Source organism: Cervus canadensis, chromosome 7 (genome assembly GCF_019320065.1).
Source record: "Cervus canadensis isolate Bull #8, Minnesota chromosome 7, ASM1932006v1, whole genome shotgun sequence".
Classification (NCBI taxonomy): domain Eukaryota; kingdom Metazoa; phylum Chordata; class Mammalia; order Artiodactyla; family Cervidae; genus Cervus; species Cervus canadensis.
In genome coordinates, this window is record NC_057392.1 from 46,870,677 (window position 1) to 46,895,903 (window position 25,227).

Sequence of the window (25,227 nt, forward strand, 5' to 3'; positions counted from 1 at the left end):
GTCCTAAACAGGCTGAAATTTGCTTTTTGCTTTGAGCCAATTATTTAGGAAATATTTTTTGAAAACCTATCATGTACAAAGCTCTTTGAGGGTTTTAAGGACAAGGCAAGACTTATGTACAATCCAAGGCAGTTTAGTGTTACTCAGATCAGCGTTGCAAACCCAGTGGTCTATCAAGGTCTGCTATTACCTAGAATTTTTTTCCCTCCAATAGCACTATTTAGAGGGCTTCCTTGATGGCTCAATTGGTAAAGAATCTGCCTGCAATGCAGGAGACCCTGATCTGATTCCTGGGTCGGGAAGATCTGCTGGAGAAGGGATAGGCTACCCACTCCAGTGTTCTTGGGCTTTATTTAGAATGAAATACAGCACTATTTAGAATGGAATACAGACTAGCAGTATCTTGGGAACTGGATTTGAGTGGTGCAAATTCAGAGTGTATGATATACATGAACTTACTTGTTAAATAAAATAGGATTTATTATTTACTAGTCAAGGATTTTGTTGCTGTCTTAAGTTTTTCTATGCTTAAAGAGCATATGAAAGCTGAGAGCTTTCAGTTTTCCTCTCTTGTACTTATAGCTTTGAAGCCTGGCCCTCAAGGCCAGAAATATTATTTGAGTATATGCTTGTATACAGAGCACTGTATTAAGTGTTTGGGGCTAAACAGAAGAATTAGACATGATCTCATTTCCTCACAAGGAGATATTATAGTCTAGTGATCCATACAAATATATATGTGTACAGAGGAAACATGAAGAACAATTGAGCAACTCAAGTGCAGAGTGATGTCATTTAAGCCTGGTGCTCTATTTAGGGGCTTAAATGCAGTAGATTGGTCATTGTGTAGGTTTAATTAGGAAAAGGTCTTTTCATGAGGCATCAAAGGAAGTGAGGGATGAGACTTATCAGAACGGTCCTATTTCCATGACTTGAACAGGCTCTGTCTGCCTTTCTTGAACATGAATGCTATATTTCCTTCTCTCTATTAAAATTATTTGGGTAGATGAGATCTCTAGAGATTCAATCATATCATTATTAGAAACCCTCTTCAAAATTCTTTATTGTAGATAGGCTTTGGAAAGTCTGCCATAGTTTCCCATGACTGTGTTTGCAAATTCTATAGTAAAGATCATGTTGAATAGCTCCATGAAAATGTGTTGTTTACCAGGCATCTCCAGGGAGTTGCCAAGCCATAGGGAAGTTCTTTTCTTCCCTGTGCCACCAGACAGGAAGGGAGTCTTTCCATGAAACTTTGTTAAGGACATGGAAGACTTCTCACATTCAGGGATGATACCAATAGCAGTCAGATGTTAGAAGCAAAGTTTCGATTCCATGTACATTTAATGAGTAAGCTCTATGATCTAAATTCTGTTTTGGGTACTGATTCTGGCATTAAAAAAGAGCTCGATAGAGTTCTTACTTCTGAGAGTTTATCATTTAAGAGGGCTTGAAGTTTAGACGATTAAAGAGAAATTGGAGTAATTTGTCGCTGCTTGTACAGAGTATGTCCCTGCTTGCCTTAGGATGCTTCATTTTTCCCTTCACTGCTTTGCACCAAATCAGAGTTTGTGTTTCCACCCGGATTTGTAGCCACTTTGACCTTCTCAGTGCTGTGTGTAATGTCACTAATTCAGCCTGGTGTGACTTGAATAGAGCCGAACTATAAATCGTATGTAGAGCTTCACCTGGACTCTGCTCCTTATCCTGCATAGAATGTGGCACCTTGCTGCCGCCCTGAATGCTTAGCTGGCAGTAGCTTGGACTGGTGTCCGTTATTATCCTTACCTCCTCCCTTTCCATTTCCTGTCCCCCTTTCCATTTCCTGTCCCCCTTTCCATTTCCTGTCCCCCTTTCCATTTCCTGTCCCCCTTAACTGTTGTTTCCATTTAGATGCTGACATCAGAAGGAGCACGCCCTCCCACAGCAAATCCTTCATTTCCTCTCAGTCCTTGTAAGTAGCTTTTTCTTTCTTTTTTTTTTTAAATAAAACTTTGGGATATGTGGAGAAACAAACCCGGTTCTTGGCATATGGATGGGATGGCGCCATCTGAATCCACAAAGAGGCAAGGTTATTGTGACCAGCCTGCCTGGTAGTGGTGAGCCAGGGAAAGAGAAGATTATGGGTTCAAACAGGGTGGGCTCTGGTGGAAGCGAAGCTTTCAATGTGGATTATTCCTTCTCTGATAAGTCTGATTATATCAGAGACCCCGAGAAGATGAGGTCTTGAAAGAGAGAACAGTGATCATGATATCTGACTCTGAAATCAAATTGAACAGGTTCCCCATAGTAGACTCAGCTAGAGGAGATAGAAGCTGACATGGGAGCAACAATAGTCTTTAGAGTCCACAGAGCAGTTTGACTCTCTCAACTTTGTAAACAGGTGTTGTCATTCCCATTTTGCAGTTAAAGAAATTGAAGTTTAGGGCTTCCCTGGAGGTCCAGTGGTTAAGACTCCATGCTTCCAATGCAGAGGGCATGGGTTCAATCCCTGGTCAGGAAACTTAAGATCCCACATGCTGTGTGGTGTGGCCTCCAAAAAAGAAAAGTTTAGAGAAAGGATTTGACATAGAATTCTTAACCAGCATTGTCATGAATGCTAGTAAATGGTACCTGAGCCTAAGTCTTAGAACTCTGTGTGGACCATTGTGTTTTCCACTGTACATACAAGTCTGAAAATGATGAGAAAGAAAGCTCTGTGGCCTGGGGTGGCTGTGAGCGTTCTCTCAGCCCGGACATCACTGTGTAAGTTGTCGGGTCCTACGGGGGGAGCTCCCGTCCTCCTGTCTTCTCTGCTCAGTCTTCCTTGACTCTCTCCACTTCAGCTCCCACTGCCTCCTGCACTCCACGTCTGCTGAGGCCGTGGCCATGGGGCTCCTGAAGCAGTTTGAGGGGATGCAGCTCCCCGCCGCCTCGGAGCTGGAGTGGCTTGTTCCAGAGCACGATGCCCCTCAGAAGGTCGGTTCTTCAACTCTTCTTCTCTACCCACCGCCCAGCCCCAGGAGGCTGTGAGCCTTCCTGATATTGTTCTCCTTTGTCATCTGTCCACTGTTTAGCATGAATGTATGTGTTTCCTTCCTGACTCGTAGAAGCCCTTCACTGCAAATGTGTGGAATGAATAAATGAAGGCATGTGTGCATGCTTGTCTTGGGCTTCCCAGGGTTGCACTAGTGGTAAAGAACCCACCTGCCAATACAGAAGATATAAGAGACACAGGTTCGATCCTTGGGTCAGGAAGATCCCCTGGAGGAGGGCATAGCAACCCACTCCAGTATTCTTACCTGGAGAATCCCATGGACAGAGGAGCCTGGCGGGCTGCAATCCATAGGGTCTTAAAGAGTCAAGACATGACTGAAGCGATTTAACTCATGTGCATGCTTGCCTACGTGCCTGTGCATGTAGATGGCAGTTCCTTCACTGTCGTTACCCCACATGACTGCTCACTAGACCTGGGGGCAGCACACCTGAGCTGTGACCACCTTAAGACACTGGAAGAGTGTCTTAAAGAACTGAAAAACGGTTCTTCTTTGCTCTACAGTTGAATAAGGCATGAAGCACCCTGGCATACCAAGAGGCCCAGGGTGGGTTCAGGGACAGCATTAGCGAGAGGTGCCACCAACTGGGATGCTGTTTCTATTCCTTTTGATTCTTGAAACCCAAGGCCCTCACTTCTAAGAGCCTGGTCCCTTATTTATTTTGAGGCCAAGTCCCCATGAAGCCCTTGCTTAGGTGTTTCTGAAAAGTCTGTCATTAGTTGTGTTTCTGTCGTGGCCAGAAGGGTCAGTGTGTGTGTTCCCCAGACTGTCCATGGAAGATCACCCTGTGCTTTTCTCCTCCAGCTCCTGCCCATCCCTGACTCACTGCCCATCTCCCCAGATGACGGGCAGCACGCTGACATCTACAAGCTGCGTATCCGCGTGCGCGGCAACCTGGAGTGGGCGCCACCCCGGCCACAGATAATTTTTAATGTTCATCCAGCCCCAACGTGAGTAGTCAGGGGCTGTGCCCTTTGGAAAACAGATACTTTCCCTGTGGATTGTCAGAACTGTCTCCTTACCCTCTTCTCTCTACCTGCAGCTGTACCTCCCGCACAGTTCTAAAAGACCAAAGGAGACGATTATCCTTCTTGTCTGCCAGTTTTACTCTTAGACCTCCCATTCTTTCCCAGAGCTAACTGGAAAAGAGGTCATTTATCACTGGTCTCCCAACCTGTTGCCTTCCTCCCAATAGTTTTATGAGCTGTTTTTTTCCCCCTTCTCTTAAGATGGATGGATGCTTTTCTTTCCTTTTCTCTCCTCTTTATTTGTCATCTATTACATTTATACAGAAAGTGTGGTTCATTATTGGGGAGAGTCACTGCCTAGGCCTAAATTCTATCCTTGCCATCCTTGCTTTGAATTGGCTCTCCCAATAGGCTTGTTTTGTTCAACTCTTAAAAAAAAATAGGTGAATTTCCCTCCCTTCCCAGCTTCCGGGAGCCCTGTGTTTGTGTCCTCACCCTGTACATCTCAGAGCCCTCATACAGCTGGTATCTGCCAACCCCTCTCCTTCCCCTTCCTTCAGGAGGAAAATCGCCGTGGCCAAGCAGAATTACCGCTGCGCAGGCTGCGGCATCCGGACTGATCCTGGTGAGTGTCTTCTCTGACCCTCATGCTGCCTTCAAGGACTTCACCCTCTCACACACGTGGGCAAGGGAGCTGGTCAGAGAGGCAGTTAGAGGAGGTAACAGCACAGAACTGGGGAAAGGAAAAGAAGGGGCCTGGAAGACGGAAGGGGTAGTACCAGGCAAGAACACAGGTAATCAGAGGAAAATGGTTTCTAGAAGCCCATTACCAGAGAAAATTGTGTACAGTAAGTCCCCTACATAGAAGCCTTCGAGTTGTGAACTTTCAAAGGTGTAAACACATGTTCACATGTCCAAGCACGGAAGTTCGTGTGTCTGGTGTACATTGTCACATGCGTGCATGCTCTGCAAGTGGTGTGCTTCTGGGTGCTTTACTGTTCAGTACTGTACAGAGTGAGTTTCCCTGGTGACTCAGCAGCGAAGACTCGGACTGCCAATGCGGGAGACGCAGACTCGATCCTTGGGTTGGGAAGATCCCCTGGAGAAGGGAATGGCAACTCACTCCAGTATTGCCTGGGAAATCCCATGGACAGAGGAGCCTGGTGGGCTAAGTGAGTGGGGTCACAACGAGTTGGATGTGACTGAGCGACTAAACAGCAACAACTATATAGAGTACAGTAGTACAGTGTCTTTATTTCAAGCCCAGGATGTCCAGAAGCAAGCGCAAAAGCAGCAGTATATAGCTGATTGTGTTAGTTGGATAACTTGGCTAACTTTGTTGAGCTTATGAACAAGTTGAACTTATGAATGTACTCTCAGAATGGAACTTGTTTGTATGTAGGGGACTTACTGTACTCTCAGCCAGGTTCTTAGAGACTGGATTTCCCAATTTGGCAGCGTTTGTTTCCTCAGTGGCCTCCAGTCTGGGACACAGAAAGCACAGGCCTCACTGTATGGGTTTCTGCTAGCTTTGGGAACTCAGACAGAGGTGGTTGGAGTCCACTGACCTGCCCTCCCTCCTTCTAATTCAAAAGAAACAGCAAGGCCACCTCACCAGCTTATAGTTGGGAAAGCCGCCTCTAACCTTTTGACCTGTTTTTTTTTCAGATTACATCAAGCGGCTGCGGTACTGTGAGTACTTGGGCAAGTACTTCTGTCAGTGCTGCCACGAGAATGCCCAGATGGTTATCCCCAGCCGCATTCTGCGCAAGTGGGATTTCAGCAAGTACTACGTCAGCAATTTCTCCAAGGACCTGCTCATTAAGATCTGGAACGACCCTCTCTTCAATGTGCAGGACATCAACAGTGCCCTCTATAGGAAGGTCAAGCTGCTCAATCACGTCCGGGTAAGACCCTCGGAAAGGTCACAACACAGATTACCGTCTGTTCTTAGAGGTTTCCCAAGATCACCACAATCCTCTCTGTTGCCATGCAGAGCTGTAACCATCTTATCATTCTCGCTCTCTCTATGCACTTTCTCTTGCCATTTCCAAAGCGTCTAGTTAGTCTCAATCCTGGCAAGGCAGCTCTAGAGTTATAGATAGCACTTGATGGCAAAAGCAGGATTTCTCCCCTTCACTGAAAATATCAAGTGAACAGAGAAGAGGGTATCAGGCCAAAACGTTTGGATTCTGGATTTTTCAGCAGCTCCCAACTATGTATGTGATTTGGGCAGACCTAGCAGAGGGCCTTCCCTGACTGGGGGTCACTTTGAGCATATTGTTGAGCGTATAGAGAAAGTCCCGGCTCTGGTTACTGCATGCAAGCCTTCTAGACCTGCAGGGTTTAAAGGCACTTTCTTTCTAATGGTTGTTTCCATCTCTTTCATACCCCCTCCAACTCTCCCACCCACCCCCACAACACCCTTCTCTTCAGTTGCTGCGGATCCAGCTCTATCACATGAAGAACATGTTCAAGACCTGCCGACTGGCCACAGAGTAAGTCTTGATGGAGGCCACAGACCTCTGGCTCAGTCAGTGTCTCTGGAAGAAACGTGTCCCAGCAGTTGGCCCTTGTTATGTGAAGCAGGATACTAGGGGGATCATGCAGAAAATTCTGGAAATAGTAAACTAAGAAGCCTAGAGCAGTAACTATGTATCCTTCGCTCTGGAAGGGGAACTCTGGTTATTCCATCCAGGGTCAGCCCACCACTCTTGGCAAGCTGACCCGAGTCACTCTGCAGAAGGGTGTAGAAGTCACTTCACCCTCCAGATGCCTGATTGTGGGGAGGGTTGGGGTAGCCTGGGTGGGCTGGGTGTTACCCACCCTCATTATCTCTAGGACCCTTCTCATCCCTAACCAGCTTCTGCTTCTTCTCTGATGGGCCACACAAAGCATTCATTCTTTGCTTCTGCCCACTTCCCCTCATTTCCTGCAGCCTTCTGGATGCCTTTGACACCGTTCCAGGCCACCTGACGGAGGATCTCCACCTGTACTCGTTGAATGACCTGACTGCCACCAGGAAGGGGGAGCTGGGGCCCCGGCTTGCTGAGCTCACCAGGGCGGGGGCTGCCCATGTAGAGCGATGTGTGGTAAGAAACTCTTGCTCTAGTACGCCGCAGGGCCCTTGCTTACGGATGTGAAGAGGAGCATGGGTCCAGGGTTCATGCTGTTGAGTTCCAGGAATTGAGTTGGCCTATTAACACTGTGAGAGAAACTGCACAGGCTTGCTCTCCCCTGGGTTGATGAACAGCTAAATCATCCAGATCTAAGGAATCTAGAATTAGAAGAGGATGTGGTGTTGGCATTTCTCCTGGGAAACGGGCAGGACTAAGTGGGTCTTCACTAAAGAGCTGCCATGATGTGGGAGGAGGACCCTGGATTAGACTCGGAGAAGGACAGGGTCTTGGCTGAGCATTTTCAGTCACTATGACCACAGAAAATACCACGGGAAGATCCCCAGAGAAGGGAATGGCAATTCACTCCAGTATTCTTGCCTGGAGAATGCCATGAGCAGAGGAGCCTGGTGGGCTGCAGTCCATGGGGTGGCAAGAATCAGACACAACTTAGCGACTAAGCCACCACCACCGCTGTGTAAACTTAAATATTCTGTAGATGCAAGTTATTATTGTTCCTGATCTATCCAACAGACCAGAAATTCCATTTTTAGAATTCCCCGTCTTAGACTATGTCCAGGCTGTGTTCCTGTGTCCCAGAATTAGAGCTTAAAATGGGGCACATGTAGAGCTCCTGTGTAGCAGGGGAAATTGGAAAGACTTCACTATAACCTGGCCCGAGGCTAGATATTATTTTGGAAAACTGTCCTCGCCTTTACAGTTCATCTTAATTGGTTGTGGTTCCCATTTCAAAATAATTTTTACTTTAAGAAGCCCTTTGTGGCCCCATTCCTTCCTTCTTGTCATCTCTTTTGAGAACCACTCTTGTGACTGGAGTTTCTCAAACTCCTGCCTTTCTCGTCTCTGTCTTAAAACTTGGTCCGACACTGCCCAGCCTGGGCCCAGTTTGGCTGTCACGCTAAGTCCAGCTCCAGTCTCTTTCCTGAAGGTGGGAGAACACTTTGGAGCCCCTCACGCATTGTGCTCAGTTGCTGCAGTCATATTCAACTCTTTGAGACCCCATGGGATTTTCCCAGCAAGAATACTAGAGTGGGTTGCCGTGCCCTCCTCCAGGGGACCTTCCCGACCCAGGCATTGCACCTGTTTCTCCTGTGTCTCCTGCACTGCAGGTGGATTCTTTACCACTGAGCCACCGGGGAAGCCCTTGGAGCCCCTCAAGTCTTTGTATTTTGCTCCTCGCCCCACTTGTATTCACCCTCTTGGCCAGTTCCTGGTGAATTTTGCCTCCTTTTGCTGCCTGTCTGTTTCCTCCCTAGCTCTGCCAAGCCAAGGGCTTCATCTGTGAGTTCTGCCAGAATGAGGATGACATCATCTTCCCCTTTGAGCTCCACAAGTGCCGGATCTGTGAAGGTGAGAGCTGGTGCCCAGCATGGGGTCAGCCATCAAGATAGAGCACCGGGTTTATTCATTTCCCGTCAGCTGCCCCTGCTAACAGAAGCTGGGTTTGGTTCAGCAGCGCCCTGTGTCTCGCCACAGGTACACTAAGCCATGGTGGTGAGAAGGGTCCTGGCAGTGACTTGCTTCCAGCCTGAGATGACACAGATTGTTCTCTTCTCTCTCCCCTTCCCAACCTGAACAGAGTGTAAAGCGTGCTACCATAAAACTTGCTTCAAGTCTGGGAGCTGTCCCCGCTGTGAGCGGCTGCAGGCCCGGAGGGAGCTGCTGGCCAAGCAGAGCCTGGAGTCCTACATGTCAGACTACGAGGAGGAACCCACCGAGGCCTTGGCCCTGGAGGCCACCGACCTGGAGACCACCTGAGAAAGCACCGAACGCGCTCTTTCTAGGGGCGAGGGTCACATAGTGCGGAACTGAGCCACCCTCCTAAGGACGTTCCCCACTTGGTTTTATTATTTTTTTTAACTATTATCATCATTATTAATTTTTATGACCTGTCTAGTGTCCATATATTCAACCTTACATAGGTTGGTGGGGTCCAGTCTATTGTGACAATTTGCAGGTACCAAGCATTTCCATCAGAACTGACACATGGGTCCGTAAGTGAAGCTTCCAGTGCCTCTGTTAGGGGAGTGGGCAGTGAGACCCAGTTCTTCCGATACCCATGGCCACTTGGACCAGATCTGGTTTCAGCTGCATCTCAAGAATCATTTCCAGTTTTATTTTGTTTTAATTTTGGAGCTTCTGAGCCAGGCCTTTCTCAGCGAACTCACTTCTCCTTTGCTGCTGAAACAGGAGGGTGGAGTTTTCTCTCTCCCAGTCCTGGAACAGGGTCAGACCCTGAGGAGAAGCATCAGAGAATGGGACTGCGTCGTGGGCATTCTTATGTAGGTGCTTCTTAGGCCATAAAAACAGTGTTACTGCTACCTTGAACTCTTCAGACACCTCAAAGAGGCAGTCATAACTTTCTTGTAGGCATAGATGATATCACAGGCTGACTTTCTTTATCTACCCTGGGGGACTTGACACCAAGACCAGAATTACTGCTTAGACCAGGACTATTTCAAGCATAAGTGAGGCCACAACTCTTGTTTAAGGAGCATTTGTTCAGTCAGAGGAGCTGTTGGCTTCCTCTTGGGTGATAAGGTCCCTTTTAGCCAACATAGCTCTGGTGCAGGTTTGACCTTTCAAGCTCAGACAAGTCCCTGGTGCCATCTTAAACTGAGGACAGAAGCCCCATCCAGCATCTCATCCGTGGGTCTCTTGCCACTGTGTCCTCTGTTAGGAGGTCACTGCAGTTCTGAGCAGAAGCCTGGCCCAACTCCGTGCTCTTCCTTCCCTCCTGCAGTGGGGCTGGGACCCTCCCCAGTGGCTGAGCTCCTGGCTTAGTTTCTTATGTCAAAGTTGAGGTGAAAGCTTCCTGCTATTAGTGGTGTTAAAAGACTTGATAGTTTGTGGCTGTGAACATGAATGTTCCTGTGTTCTTAAGATAACAAGAACCTTTATGCCAATTATGCACTTAACTCTTTAGCCTGGTGATGGTAGTATATGCAGTCATCCTTATTACTAATTTTAACACACAACCACACCCTTTTTTAATGTGTGTTTTGATGGGAAAAGTTTTTGAAGGGACCGTATATATGTTTGTGGTATTCTTTAAGTTGCTGTAGCTCCTGACCTGTATGTAAGGCACTGGTCAGGGTCACAGCTCCAAGGGTCGGCAGCTCTGTGAACTAAAGCCCACAGCATTTTAGTTCTGGGACTCTCTTCTTCCTGGGCACCTGTCTTTCCATAGTTGGTTGCTAGTAGGAAAAAAACCTGCGGTGGGCGCTGCCCCAGGAAGCTGAACAGAAAGTTGCACATGGTTGGTGGAGGCTGCTGAGTGTCTGAGTCGGAGGCAACCAGGAATGTCACTGGAAGTAGTGGGGGCAGTAAAGTAAGAGAGCTGGGGCTCCACCAGGACAGGAGGGAGCGGGAAGAAGCTGATGTCTGGCGTTCGTCCCTCTGCCTTGGACTTGGGATCTGAAGGCCACGTCAGGCTGGAAGACCCCGAGGCTGTTCTCCCTTCAGTTCATGGCAGGGGCAAAGGGGCTGTGAAAGCCAAGGCCTCCAGCCCAGCCCAGTGTTGAAGGGCAGACTAGAAATTCCCTGGTCCATCAAGGAGCTTCGGAGTGACCTTGTGAAACTCTAGTCTCACTGAGAATTAGGCCTCAGATTCAGACGAAGGTGTTTGTGAAAATGGTGACCTCTACTTCCAGTTCTGATTTAAATCGAAAATCCAGCTCCTTACTCCAAGTCACTACACTGGAGGAGAGATGTCCTCTCGTTACTGTCGTGTGTGTTTCATGTAGCATAGGATGAAAGGATGGAAGACGCTGACACTTTCTAAAGCTGAGCTCAGCAATCTTACGTGCTCCTGGGTTTTCACTTATTTTTTTTTTCTCTAGCTCCCCAACCCCATCCCTCTAAGTTGCATATCTGTTTTAGTGACCCTGACGTTGCTCTCCTCACTGTCCAGATACCCATTTATTTATTTGAGAGTAGGGGGAGAGAGGAAAGAGGATGGGGTGTTTTGAAAGCACTTTGCAACTTAGTATCTGAAAATCCCCGCTGTTGTGGGGAGAAGCTTTGAATGCACTGCAGAGAGTTCCTTCTGAGAGAAATAGGAGGGAAGACGTGTTCTTTTCTATAAATAAAGGGAAAAAAAACTTTGCTTGCAAGGTGGAGACAAGATTCAAGGAATAGCAGAAGAGTGGAAGGCAGATATTTTCCACTTAAATGAGGCTGTTATTAATTCTCTCTACCAAGGCTTTAGTGCTTTTGTTGAATTCACGTAAAAGGAGCAAGAGTCTAAATAGAGATGTGCTCATGTGTGTACAACTCGTGTTCCAAACTGAGTTTCTACTTGCTGTAATTCATACACAGCCTAACATTTCATTGTCATCTTTAATAAACTAAGGAAATGAAATTCTGCTTTTTATTTGCCTATCTTGACTATCAGGAAATGGTATTGAGTGTCCACTGTAAAGTGGACATGTCGGAAAATTCAGGAAATTTCTGTTATGATGCAAAGAAAACTGTACCTTACAAGTCAGGAAAAGTGGGTTGGAATGCTTTGTCACTGATTAGCCACGTAACCTTGAGCAGAACAATTCACCATCCTAGATGTCTATGTCTTTGTGTATAAAGTAGTTTGTAGCACTTTACAATGCATGGGGTGTGCCCACTACTGGTCCCCTTGGTATAGCGGCCCCTTGAGGCGAGGTAAATCTTCCTCTCCACAGTCTGAGTTGTCTTAGGTGCTTCAGTCCCCACTTCTGTGAACAACCCTCTCTGAGTTTCTCTTTAATGCTCCTGGCCTGCTGGAGCTCCAGTTACACCCTGCAGCTTTGTGAACATTTCCCCTTCCGTGTCCTTTGGTCAGCTCCAGCCGGTATGTCTAAAGCCAATATAAATATCATATTTCCTCAAACCTAACCGTTAGTCACCCTGGTTTGAAAATTAATTTCCTCCTCTCTGAGTCAGGTGGCATTTCTGACTAGGAAAGCAGTGTCTCCTCACCACCTGTTGTCACATTGTGGTGACTTTTCTCTTTAAAATAAATCTCATTCCTTTTCTACCACTAGCACACAAATTCAGGTTCTTATCTTAAATCTCAACCCTTCTCCAGCCATGCCAGTCTCTCCCTATTTAATCATCCATCAAATATTTGGGTACCTACTGCTTCCTGGTTTCTGTACTGAGTTCAGGGGTTATCACAGGGACTGAAACAGACATAGGCCCTCCCTCTTCAGGCACTTCGAGCCTTGTGGGGGAGACAGACATTGCCCAGAGTTCCCAAAATGAATGTGTAATTATGAGCTGTAATAAATAAGAGCTGTGAAGGAAAAGGGTAGATGCTGTTAAAAAAAAAAATAACAAGGGGACCCCATTTAGATTGGAAAGAACTAAGGCCTCTGAGAAGGTGATGCTTTAACCAAGACCCCGAAAATGAGACTCAGAGTAGGGAGAAAAGGGCTCCGGACTGGGACTAGCATATATGATGGTCCTAAGATAGAAGGAGTTTGGGCAAGGAACTTCAAAAAGGACCTACTAAGAATTTCAGGTTTTATTGTATTGGGCACCAAAGATTTTAAATTTTATTCTAAGAACATTGGAAAGTTACTGAAGAGTTTCAATCAGAGGAGTGACTGATCTGGTTAAAAGCATCAGTGTCCACTTTTGCAGAAAATAGAGCAAAACAAGAGCAGAAGCTGTGGATATCCCAGGGAGATGGGAGAGAAAGAAATAATGTTCGTCTAGACTAGAATATGACATAACGTTGTCACTGTCATCTCACCAAACCCTCTAAAACACAAGATAAATTCTAAATGCTTTGTTCTCACTCTGACATTTTGAAATAGGGAGTAAAAATTGGGGGTGGGTGATGTGGGTAGGGCAAGATATTAGAAAAATATTGGTATACATTACAGAATCCAAGGAAAATTAGCAACCAAGACTAGAAAGGGCAGAGACCGGAGCAGCTCTGGAACCTCAAATGCAGGATTTGCAGACCCCTTGAGCCTGTGTTGGGGACTCCCTGTTGAGGATTGGGGGTGCACCACAAAGGGGAACTGTGAGCCAGGCAGTCATCCTTTGTGGCACTATGTTATGCATCATTTTCTGTGGCCCCAAATGTGTGTAGGTTTACTTTACCCTCTAATGGTATAAAGAGAGGGCTTAATTTTTATAGCACCCTGGTTAAAGCGAGACCCAGCCCAACTTCCTTTTTCCTTGGAACATTTGACTTAGAGGATGGGAGCAAGGGATCACCATGCCCACCATATCCTGCTGGCTCTTCTGCCAGAGTCCTCTCCCACTTCTAATCTCCAGGGTATCAAGCTGCTTATAAAATTTTAGTGAAGCAGCTGCCAGGTGGCCCAGGCATTCCCATTGTGAGCTTGATGTTCCTGGGATCAAAGATGAATGTGATTAAAAAGGAAAGAGAATCTACTTAGAGCTACTATTCTAGGAGCGTGGAGAACACAAGGGTGTGCTTGGCATACACCCTTGCCTTCCTCAGTTCTGTGAACTGCTTTTGGGGGAGGAACAGAAAGCAGAGAGCTGTGCTCTGGTTTTGGAGGTAAACTTAACACCAGACCAGCGAGATGAGAGTTCCTGGGTTAAAAGAAGCCTCGTGTGGTTGGGAGTTTCTTAGGACGTTGGTGGGAGTACTAGTGACCATCCCCTGCTGAGAGAGCGGCTAGAGCAGACCTGTGAGACTCAAGTCTGAAGCAGGGCACGCAGCACAGGGGACCTGTAATCATCAGGCAACAAACCCAAGGGAAGTCCTGTGCTTTTCTCAGTCTCTGCAATTTCTCACCTGTCTTCTTTTCAAACAGTGATGCCTGTGGTTCCTGAATGGCTTTATTTCCCCATTCCCCCTGGCCCACTGCAGGAACAGCCAGACTCCTGGCCTCTCCAGCAAACTCCTGTTTCCACAGCGAGCACAAAACTGCTTCAGCACTAGCAGCAGTGAGGGGAAGAGAGGAAAGTAAAAGGTACCTTTCTCTTCTCTCCCCCTCACCTCCCCGCCTTTCTCTACTTAGGATCGGAAGAAAGAAATTCAGCCCAGATGCCAACAATAGATCTCTCTACACCAAGGTCTGAAAGAAAAGTTGTGTATGTTTCCCTTAACCACTGGAAGCCCTTAGCCACTGAGCTCACCGAAAGAAAGTTCTGACAACGCGAAAGCAGAAATGAAGCCTGCAGAGGGGAAAGGGAATGATAGAGCCCCCCACCCCTGCCTTTCTTTCCCTCCCTCACTCACTCTTTCTTGGTTACTTAATAATATTTAAATGTACTTTTCTAATACATTCACATGATTAAAATCCACAGAAAAGAATATAGTGAAGTCTCTCCCATTTCTGTAGCTATGTGTCCAGTTTCTGCCTCATCCCCATTGATAGTCACTTGTGACTTTTCTTTTTATCCATACAGAGTTTCTTTATGCAAACACACAAGCAAATTATATATATATATATTTATATATGTAATTATATATATATATAATTCTTCACACCTCTTTTAAAACTAGCATACTATATACACATTTCTGTGCCTTGCTTTTTTCTCCCCCTAACAGTGTATCTTAGAGAATTTCCTACATCACTACAATAAAAGTTTCTTTATTCTTTTCTTAGAATCCATAGGGGTCACGACTGATCAACTTTCACTCACTCACTCATACATTTTCCATTGTATGGGTGGAGTATAATTGATTCAACCATTTATCTATTGAGAGACATTTAAGTTGTTTCCAATCTTTTATTAAGTACAAATGATGCTGCCATGAAAACCTGGTCCTGTGTCATTCACATGGGTGCAGGCATATCTGTCAGGTAAATTCTCCAAAGAGGAATGACTGGCACAAAAGATTTGTGCGTTTGTAATTTTGATAAATATTGCCAATTGCCCTCCATGGTGGGAATAAGGAGATTGGAGCAGTGGGAAGGAAGAAAGCATTGCTGTGGGGTCTTATTCCCCTACCTAAAACTCACCAACAGTTCTCTCCCCACAAGGTAAAGTTTGGTTTCTTCTGCTGGCACATAAAGGACCTTTAATCCATGACCACACTTCAGCTTCGTAGCCTGAGCTCCTGCCATTCCCTGAGCTATTAGCTGTTGCCAAAATACACTTTCGTCTGTCCTCTATTGAGAGCTCACTCAGCCACATCGCAGTGTCCCCTGCCTGCATGCTACTCTACCCACCCACTCTGAGCCCTTGGCGCTTTCTCTCAACCTCCTGTTAGAGCACTTGTCACACAATGTTGTTATTTAGTATTTTCCCAAATAGAACAAATAAACAAGTAACTGAATGGAATGAATGAATGTAAGGAATTGCCTGTTCTATGCTGAGGCAAGCAGACACGAAGTGCCGCTTCAAGGATCTTTCCTGACAAGGGTCACCTTTGCCGCAGCAATGGTCTTTCCTGGCCTTTTTAATCACCCTGAGCTCAGCAGCATTTCCTCTGCAAAATCCCAGTGCTATCCCCCCAAACGCCACACATGGCCTTCCAAATTAAGCCAGAAGAACCTACACTGAGGTGTTGGACGGAGGAGACCCTAACAGGGTCAGCCCGCATTTGGGTCCTATAGTCAGACGAATGTGGTCAGTTTTCCCCCTTGCCACATGGATCTCTGTAATGACTGTTCTCTGTCTACCTCTTTACTACCAGCAGGAGCAGGTCTGATGTCTTCCAACCAAAGAGCCTGAACTCGCCCAAATCTGAGATGACTATAAAGCCAGCTGACCCTGGGGCTCTCTAGTCTCTCTGCACTACTTGTCTTTAAGGTATCCCCAGATCAGGGATCCCCGGGGGACTCTACTACAGACAAGTTCTGTGGGTGCCCACCCCTCAGAGTCTATGTGGGTTCAACTACTCCTAATAGTTGGGTTCACACAAATAGACATAACTTTTCCTGGAGAGTGAGATAACCACTGGGGAAAGAGTCTGTCTTTGAATGTTTTCCTTCTCTGCCTGTCAGTGGGAACAAGAACCAACAAGAAGGACATTGTAGGACAGGGGATGGGATTGTTTTGACCTTGTGTCTGATTACCTCCCCTCTTAGCTCTCTTATCTCTTCTAGTGCCGGCAAATATCTGCAATGATTGCTTTCCCAAATCTTGAAGTGATGAAAATGTCTTCATCTCCCTTCTCCTCCCTCAACTTTGTCTGTAACTGTTTCTGTTTTGTTTTGTTCAACAGTCATTATCAGAGTGGATAACATTCCAAATGTCCTTCACTCACTTTATTATTAAACTGCCAGCTTTTTCTTGCCAGGAGATACGATGATATTTATATGCCCTAAAAATATACTAGGTATTTAAAAATTGTTATGTCTATAAGGTAAGCTGAGAGAAGAATGCTGAAGACAAGCAAAAGACTGCTGAAGTTGATAAAATATCCAAATGTTTTCCAACCAGAGATAGAAAAATAGCTACAGTACGAAATTTTTACTTGTTCCGAGGTTCTTTGTTTATTGTTACAAACTAGATGTGATTCACAGGAAGCCAAAACTTGATTTTCAGGAAGTTCTCAAGCTTCTCTTTATGTGCTTAGTCGCTCAATCATGTCCGACTCTCTGTGACCCTATGGACTGTAGCTCTCCAGGCTCCTCTGTCCATGGAATTCTCCAGGCAAGAATACTGGAGTGGGTTGCCATGCCCTCCTCCAGGGGATCTTCCTGACCCAAGGATCAAACCCACATCTCCTGCATTGGCAGGTGGATATTTTACCACTGAGCCACCTGAGAAGCCCTAAGCTTCTCTTCCCAATATTTAACTTAGACTTGAGATCTTCACAGGCCAAGAGTGAGAAGACTATTCAACAGGGGAGGGGAAAGGGGCCACTGCAGTGCAGCAATCATTCATTTATGTATTCATTCATCTGTCCATCCATTCCCTTGCTTTCTCCATGACTCAATGAATGCTGGTACTTTGATCTCTGATTTCTCAACCTTTTCTAAACCCAGCTTGTATATCCGGAAATTCTCAGTTCACATACTGCTGAAGCCTAGCTTAAAGGATTTTGGAGTCACCTTACTTTTCACATTTTCCTATAGTAGATAGTCTCCTCAAATCTCTATGTCTCAACCTCCTCCTGTTCTGTCAGCGTTCCTGTGGTGTAGACAACTTATACCAGCTAGGGGGTAATAAAGCTGCCCTGCTAATATTCCAGGCTGATGGGCCCTCCCAGGGGCATTTCTGAATTCCTCTACTACCTTTGGTTTAAAGACCACTGGAGTGAACCAGGAGACCAAGCTCTACACCTCAGCTCTATAATAACTGAGCTGTGTGAACTCGGGTTACCTCTTGTCTTCTCTGGGCCTTATAAGATAAGATAGAACCTTATCTATATAAAATGGTCAGACCAGATGATCTCCATAGTCCCTGACAGCAATCACTCTGGTTTCTCTGATTCTGCTCTTCCCAAAGCCTGAAAACACCAGGAGATAGGAAATTGCTTTCTGCCACATTACCTCTGCTTGGGCAAGCTATTCCAAGCAGCTAGTACACCTGTGCCCTGTCTTGGTGCCACACCCCTGCCCTCTGCCAGCAACGGCCCAGGTGTCAGTGGGCTCCTCCCGGTGGGGATGCCAAATGACCTGATTGGCCTTGGTCCCTGAAACACTCTCTCTGCTTGATGCCTGCAGCCATAGGGCTGGTTCTCCTCCTCCTACTATGGCTGAGCCCTGTGGCCCAAACCAGGGAGACAGGTGAGGAGCCAGGCTAGCAGGTCAAAGGGACCTGGCCTCTAGTCTCTTTTTTATTCGTTCATTCATTTACTCAACCATTTTTGTCCCTGGCATGATCCTTCTATGTTCACCAGTTTATTAATGAAACAATTCATTTATTCAGACATTTACTAAGCATCTACCAGTGCTTAAGGTGGCTTCTCTATGTACCACATCCATATTTATAAGATGTCTTTGGGTGATTCGCTTGGGAAGGTCTATTTTGGTTGGAGAGGCCAGAGGAATGTCTAGAAGAGGTTCCTATGAGTGGAGGCAGCACAAAGCTCTAGAATGTGCCCTGTCGGAGGGCTAGGAGTGAAGGTGGTGTGACAAGCCCAGACCTGGATTCATAGGCAGACTCACTGGGTACCAACCCATTTGGTTTGCTATAATATTCCTGGAAATGCAGTGGGATGGAGAAAGCTGTATCTGCCAGAATATCTTTTGGGAGAAAACTGGGTATCATTGGTAGGAATACTTTTTGCAAGGATGGGCGCCTTGAGGTGTGCTTAAGTAACAAAACACGTGTTAATAAGCTGCTTGTAAAAACTGTAAAGGGGGGAGGAGGCTGCCTCACGCCCCCTTTCCACACCTTTCCCTGGCTGTGCTTACCCTCTTCTCTATAAAACTGCCAAACATATTTAAAGAATATTATTCTGAAGGGCTTTAAACTATTAGCATTGGGTTCTTCACCCACCTTGCTTGAGGCTCTTCCTGGCCCCTCAGCTTGTCACTTCTACAAGCCCCTTCGTCTGAAGCCAATGGGATGGTCACAGAGGAGTCCCTGAGCTGTCACCTCCCCCCAGAAAGTTGTTTCCTGATGGGTGCACTGCCTCTCCGCCAACCCCGCAGCCCTCTCCTCTTAGCTGTGGTGCGGCACTTACCAGGCAGTGTGATGATGTTCTGGTTACCTGTAGTGTGATGCCTCTCCTTCACTAGACTGAGCTCCTGGAAGGTGTTTCTCTGGACTGTTCGGTGGGCAGGGCAGTGGAATGTACCTCCATGATCCACCATGGTACCCGGCTCCGAGAGTCACTCAACAGAATAAAAGGAATAAATGAGTGAATGAATGAGTGCTTGGTCACCGAGGGGTGGACTTCCTTTCCCTTATTGTGCCGTCATTTTTCTGATGGGACTGGTCAGCGCTGTTAGGAACTGTAAATCTGTGCTGACATTTGGATGCCCCTGGGAGCTCAAGTGTGAGCCCAAGCTCAACTCAGATCTTTTAAACTAAATATAAATTACTTGATAATGAAACTACAGAGATGCATTTTCTGCCTTTGATGAGCTGGTAGGACGACAGATACACACTTCCGGAAAAAAGATGGTAAGAATGATTGAGACAGGGATTAATGCTATGTTAATGTTAACATAATGAAATCAATAGGTTTTAAGAGTAGAAGGAAATACTTAAACCCTACATCCCAGCTATGGGATGTAGGAAGTCCTCTCAGGATAGAGCAAATTTACTTTTAAAAATTTTCATGAAAATTTGTTCATTAAATTTGATAGTTTAACAAACCCAGTGGACCTATTGGCTAGCTTGAAAAATATCAACACTTTGCCCAAATTCTTATCTACCATATTAAAATAATATAACCACAATACCTTATCAGAGCTGAAATACTGAAAATAACTACTACCACTTAATACCTATCAGTGTGCATATTTCTCCAACTATCAAAAAGGCCTTTTTGCAATTGACTTATTTGAATCAGGATCTAAACAAGGTCTATACATTACATTTAGTTGTTATATTCTTAAGTCTCTTTAAATCTATACCAGCCTTTTTTCTTTTTTATATTGTTTATTTGTTGAAGAAACCACGCCATTTGTCTTGTAGATAGCCCTGCATTCTGGATTTGTCTGATCAGATCATTGTGGGTGCTCCTCTGTCACTTGCATTACCTGAAATCCGGTAGTTAAGGTTCATGTCTTTTGGTAAGAATGTTCTGTAGGTGAGGCTGTGTGCTTCCTCCTGTATCGTGGAGACAGGCAATGTCTGGTCATCTCACTTTTACTGGTGCTAAACTTCATCAGCCAGGTGCATTCATACGTAGGTCCGTTAAAAAAAGGTCTCCCTCGATTTTTCTCTAATGATTCTAACTTCCAGTGATGATTGTCACCTAGCTCCATTTTTTCATTAGTGAAAGGGGCTTAGGAATTGACAAACGGTGATTTTCTTCTGTCATTCCTTCTGCATTTGTTAGCTGGAGTTCTTCCATAAAGAAGACCTTTCCCTCTTCAAACTATTTGGTTTGTGTGGAAAAACTGGATAAATGAGTCTTCATTTATCACTTTTGAAATAATGAGCTAGTTCCTTAGCAACCCTGGGAAGACTGAATTTAATCGTGACCTTGAAGGATAAGAATGTTTTCTTTTAGTTGTTGTGAGGGAAGGGCCTTCCAAGCAGAGGAAGCAGCTTGAACAAAGGCTCAAAAGCAGGAGTATGCAGTGTGTTTAGAGAGTGGCAGAGGGCAGTGGCCAGTGCAACAGGAAGCTTTTTGAAGGAGAACCTTGTGCCTGAAGAGAGAGAACCTTCCCCACCTTGCTGCGGGGAAAACAGGGAAAAAGTCAGGATTGCTAGTTCCTCTCCCAGCTCTATCACCCACTCAAGCAAGACCCTAAGAACATGGCTTTTCCATTTTTAGATCAGTGTCTTTCAAACTTCTCTGGCAATAATCCACATTAAGAAATATATTTCACCCTGTGATCCAGTACTTAAATACATGTATATAAAAGAAAAATTTTCAAAAATAACCCCAAGAAACTTACATATATAACATACGTGGATGTTTCCTATTCTGTTCTATTCCACTCCACTCCATTCCATTCCATCCCATCCCAAACTGTTAAAATAAATGTTGATATCACCAGACCACTGACTTGATCTCTGACCCCCACATGGGCTATGATCCTCATTTGTATGGTCCCTGGGACTGCTCCTATCTTTGAAATGGGTGATTTTTTTTTAAAATAAAATTTGTTTTGGCAGCTCTGGGTCTTCATTGCAGCACATGGGCTTCTCTAGTTGTTGTGCATGAGCCCTATAGTGCGTGGGCTCAGTTGTTAAGGCACTTGGGCTTAGTTGTAGCATGTGAGATCTTAGTTCCCCAACCAGGGATCAAACCTGGGCCCCCTGCATTGGAAGCATGGAGTTTTATCCACTGGACCACCAGGGAAGTCCCTCCTGGTCCAATCTTTTGATTGATTCCTGGTCTTGGTGACAACCTGACCCTGAACCAGGCACTCAGGAGGGGGGCTGGTATAAGAAAGGAAATTGATCATTAGCAGGAGGCTCCTGACCAGAACATGAGGCAGAAGCCAGACCAAACTCAGAGGTCACCACTCCAGCCCCTCCCACCATCACCTTGAGAGTGTGTTGGTCTTCAGCTCCCTTTTCACCAGACACCTACCTGCTGGCCTCTGTTTCCACAACAGGGTGGGTTAGCCACACCTGGCCCCACATCCTGTCTGTGGCTTGCTCCCTGTTGATCTTGTCAGCTCTGGAATGTCCTCCAGCTTATCCCTAAACAAAGCCCCAAGTGCAAACCTAACAGGAGGCAAATGAGAAGGTCAAAGGGAAGGGAAAACAAAGTTGAGAGTTCCGGGCATGAGAGCACCTGGGGCACCTTTCAACCTGAGCCATACTTACCAGGTTACTTGGGCCATGGTCCCCACCTGCCAGAGCCTTGTCTTCCTTGTGTCTTTCAGAAGATAACCCCCCTCATCTTGTAGTGGATAAGCATGTGTTCACGTGCTCTGTCGCTCAGTCATGTCTGACTGAGATCCCATGGACTGGAGCCCACCAGGCTCCTCTGTCCATGCAATTTTCCAGGCTAGAATACTGGAGTGAGTTGCCATTTCCTTCTCCAGTGGATCTTCCCATCCCAGGGATTGAACTGGCATCTCCTGTGTCGGCAGGTGAATTCTTTACCACTGTGATAATAATTGCATTGAACACCTTGGGGAATTAGTAGGAACTGGGGTTGGTGAAACTGTTTTGTGAACAGGGACCTTGGAGACCTTCTAACTGTGTGGGTTTTTCCTATGTCCCTCTTGTCACAACTCTTCTGTTGTTTTCTCTATTGCCTCTTTTTTTTCCTTGCTGTCACTCCTGTCACTCTTGTTTTATCACTCTTCTCTCTTAGTCTCTTTTTAGTAACAACTTTATTGAGATATAATTCACATAATGTGAAAGACATCCTTTTAAAATATACAATTCAATGGTTTTTAGTGTATTCACAGAGTGGTGCAACCAACACTGTTACCTAAATTTAGAACATTTCATCACGTTCCAAAGAAATGCTGTATCATTGACAATCACCCATCTATTACCTACACCTCCCACCCCTGGCTACCATTAATCTACTTTCTGTCTCTATGGATTTGCCTATTCCAGACATTTCACATAAACGGACTCATACAACCTGTGACATTCCGTGGCTGACTTCTTTCATTTAGTATCATATTTTCAAGGTACCTCTATGTTGTAGCATGTATCAGCATTTCATTCATTTTTATGGCTGAATAGTATTCCATTGTGTAGAAATACCGTGTTTTGTTTTATCTATTCATCAGTTGAACATTTGAATTATTTCCACTTTTTGGCCATTACGAATAATGCTTCTCTGAACATTTTTGGACAGATTTTTATGTGAACATATATTTTCAGTTCTTTTCAGTATATACCCAGAAGTGGATTTGCTGGGTCATTTGGTAACTCTACATTTAACATTCTGAGAAACTGCCAAACAGTTTTGCAAAGTAGCTGCACCATTTTACATTTCCACTAGCAATGTAAGGGGTTCCAATTTTTCCACATCCTTACCAATACTTGTTTTCTGTCTTTTTCATTTTAACCTAATGGTGGTGAAGTGGTAACTCATCGTAACTCAAATTTTCATCTTCCTGATAATTATGTCCTTATAGGCCATTTGTGTATCCACTTTGGATTTATCTTTTGTTCATTTTTAAAAAATTTTATTTATTTTTAATTGAAGTTCAGTTCAGTCGCTCAATTGTGTCCGACTCTTTGAGACCCCATGAACTGGAGCACACCAGGCTACCCTGTCCATCTCCAACTCCAGGAGCTTGCTCAAACTCATGTCCATCTAGTTGGTGATGCCATCTAACCATCTCATCCTCTGTCATCCCCTTCTCCTCCTGCCTTCACTCTTTCCAAGCATCGGGTTCTTTTCCAGTGAGTTGGTTCTTCTCATCAGGTTGGAGCTTCAGCATCAGACCATCCAATGAATATTCAGGACTGATTTCCTTTAGGATTGACTGTTTTGATCTCCTTGGAGGCCAAGGAATTCTCAAGAGTCTTCAACACCACAGCTCAAAAGCATCAATTCTTTGGCACTCAGCTTTCTTTATGGTCCAACTCTCATATCCATACATGACTACTGGAAAAACTATAGCTTTGACTAGACAAGCCTTTGTTGGTAAAGTAATGTCTCTGTTTTTTAATATGCTGTCTAGGTTTGTCATAGCTTTTCTTCCAAGGAGAAAGCATCTTTTAATTTCATAGCTGCAGTCACCATCTGCAGTGATTTTGGAGCCCAAGAAAATAAAGCATGTCATTGTTCTGATTGTTTCCCCAACTATTTGCCATGAAGTGATGGGACCAGATGCCATGATTTTTGTTTTTTGAATGTTGAGCTTTAAGTCAGCTTTTTTCATTCTCCTCTTTCACCTTCATCAAGAGGCTCTTTAGTTCCTCTTCACTTTCTGCCATAATGGTGGTGTAATCTGCATATCTGAGGTTATTGATAGTTCTCCTGGGAATCTTGATTCCAGCTTGTGCATCATCAAGCCAGGCATTTCTCATGATGTAATCTGCTTGTAAGTTAAATAAACAGGATGACAATATACAGCCTTGACATACTCCTTTCCCAGTTTGGAACCCGTCTGTTGTTCCATGTCTGGTTTTAACTGTTGCTTCCGGACCTGCATACAGATTTCTCAGGAGGCAGGTAAGGTGGTCTGGTATTTCCATCTCTAAGAATTTTCCACATTTTGTTGTCATCCACACAGTCAAAGGCTTTAGCGTAGTCAATGGAGTAGAAGCAGATGTTTTTCTGCAATTCTCTTGCTTTTTCTATGATCCAGTGGAATTTGGCAATTTGATCTCTGGTTCCTCTTCCTTTTCTAAATCCAGCTTGGACATCTGGACGTTCTCGGCTCACATACTGTTGAAGCATAATTCAAGTACATAATTCACGTACTGTTGAAGGATAATTGCTTTACAATATTATTTTGGTTTCTGCCATACATCAATATGAATCAGCCATAGGTATACATGTGTCCCCTCCCTCTTGAGCCTCTATCTTTTGTTCATTTTTTTTTTTTCTTTTGTTCATTTTTAAATTGGGTTATCTGTCTTTGTTGTTATAGAGTTTGTGAGAATTCTTACATATTCTGAATAAAATTCTCTTATCACCTGTATTATTTGCAGATGTTTTCTCATCCTATGGGTTGTCTTTTCACTTTTTTGATAGTATCATTAGAAGCACAAAGCTTCTAAATTTTGATCAAGTCTACTTTATTCTTTCTTTTGTCACTGTGGTTTTGGTAGAATTCTCCAGGCAAGAATACTGGAGTGGATTGCCATTGCCTTCTCCAGGGGATCTTCCCAATCCAGGGTCAAACCTGGCTGGGTCTCTTGCGTTGCAGGTGGATTCTTTACCATCAGAGCCACCAGGAAAGTCCACATCTGAGAAACTACTGCTTAATCCAAGGTCATGACAATATGCAGAGTTTTATAGTTTTAACTCTTACATTTAGGTCTGTGATTCATGTTGAGTTAATATTTGTATATGGTTCGAGATAGAGGTCCAAATTCATTCTTTTGCAGATGAATATCCAGTGTCCCAGCACTATTTGTTAAATCTATTTCTTTAAAAAAAATTTTATTGATTGATTTTTGGCTGGGCTGGGTCTTCATTGCTACACTGGCTTTCCTCTCACTGTGGTGAGTGATGGCTGCTCTCTAGCTGTGGTGCCCAGGCTTACTCATTGCGGTGGGTCCTCTTGCTGTGGAGCACCGGCCCCAGGGTGCACGGGCTGCAGTAGCTGTGAATCCCCAGCTCCAGAGCACAGGCTCAATAGTTGTGGCACATGGGCTTAGTTGTTCCACTGCATGTGGGATCTTCCTAGACCAGGGATCGAACTTGTGTCTCCTGCACCGGCAGGTGGATTCTTTACCACTGAGCCATCAGGGAAGCCCAATCTGTCTCTTTTAACAGCCCTTTTTCTTCAGGCAGCTGCTTCCAATCCCAGCCCCTCTGCTGCCTTGGAATGGATCACCACTGTAGGGCGGGAAGCTGCTACTGTGATGAATTCTGCCATGTGGTACCAGACTGCTGCCCAGACCACCATGCCCTCTGCAAGCCCAGGCACGCACATGCAGGCT

General features: G+C 45.2%; 1 protein-coding gene across 8 annotated transcripts in view; it reads left to right on the forward strand.

Moving 5' to 3' along the window:
- Window positions 1-11,503, forward strand: part of RUBCN (rubicon autophagy regulator) — a 61,607-nt gene extending 50,104 nt beyond the window's left edge. For all 8 annotated transcript variants that reach the window (XM_043473235.1, XM_043473229.1, XM_043473233.1 and 5 more), the window contains 9 exons: window positions 1,894-1,954; window positions 2,826-2,958; window positions 3,840-3,985; window positions 4,564-4,628; window positions 5,672-5,910; window positions 6,440-6,501; window positions 6,942-7,095; window positions 8,397-8,490; window positions 8,720-11,503. In XM_043473235.1, the coding sequence (XP_043329170.1) occupies window positions 1,894-1,954; window positions 2,826-2,958; window positions 3,840-3,985; window positions 4,564-4,628; window positions 5,672-5,910; window positions 6,440-6,501; window positions 6,942-7,095; window positions 8,397-8,490; window positions 8,720-8,898 (1,133 nt within the window). In that variant the 3' untranslated portion in view covers window positions 8,899-11,503. The remainder of the gene's footprint in view (window positions 1-1,893; window positions 1,955-2,825; window positions 2,959-3,839; window positions 3,986-4,563; window positions 4,629-5,671; window positions 5,911-6,439; window positions 6,502-6,941; window positions 7,096-8,396; window positions 8,491-8,719) is intronic.
- The last annotated feature ends 13,724 nt before the right edge of the window (window positions 11,504-25,227 follow it).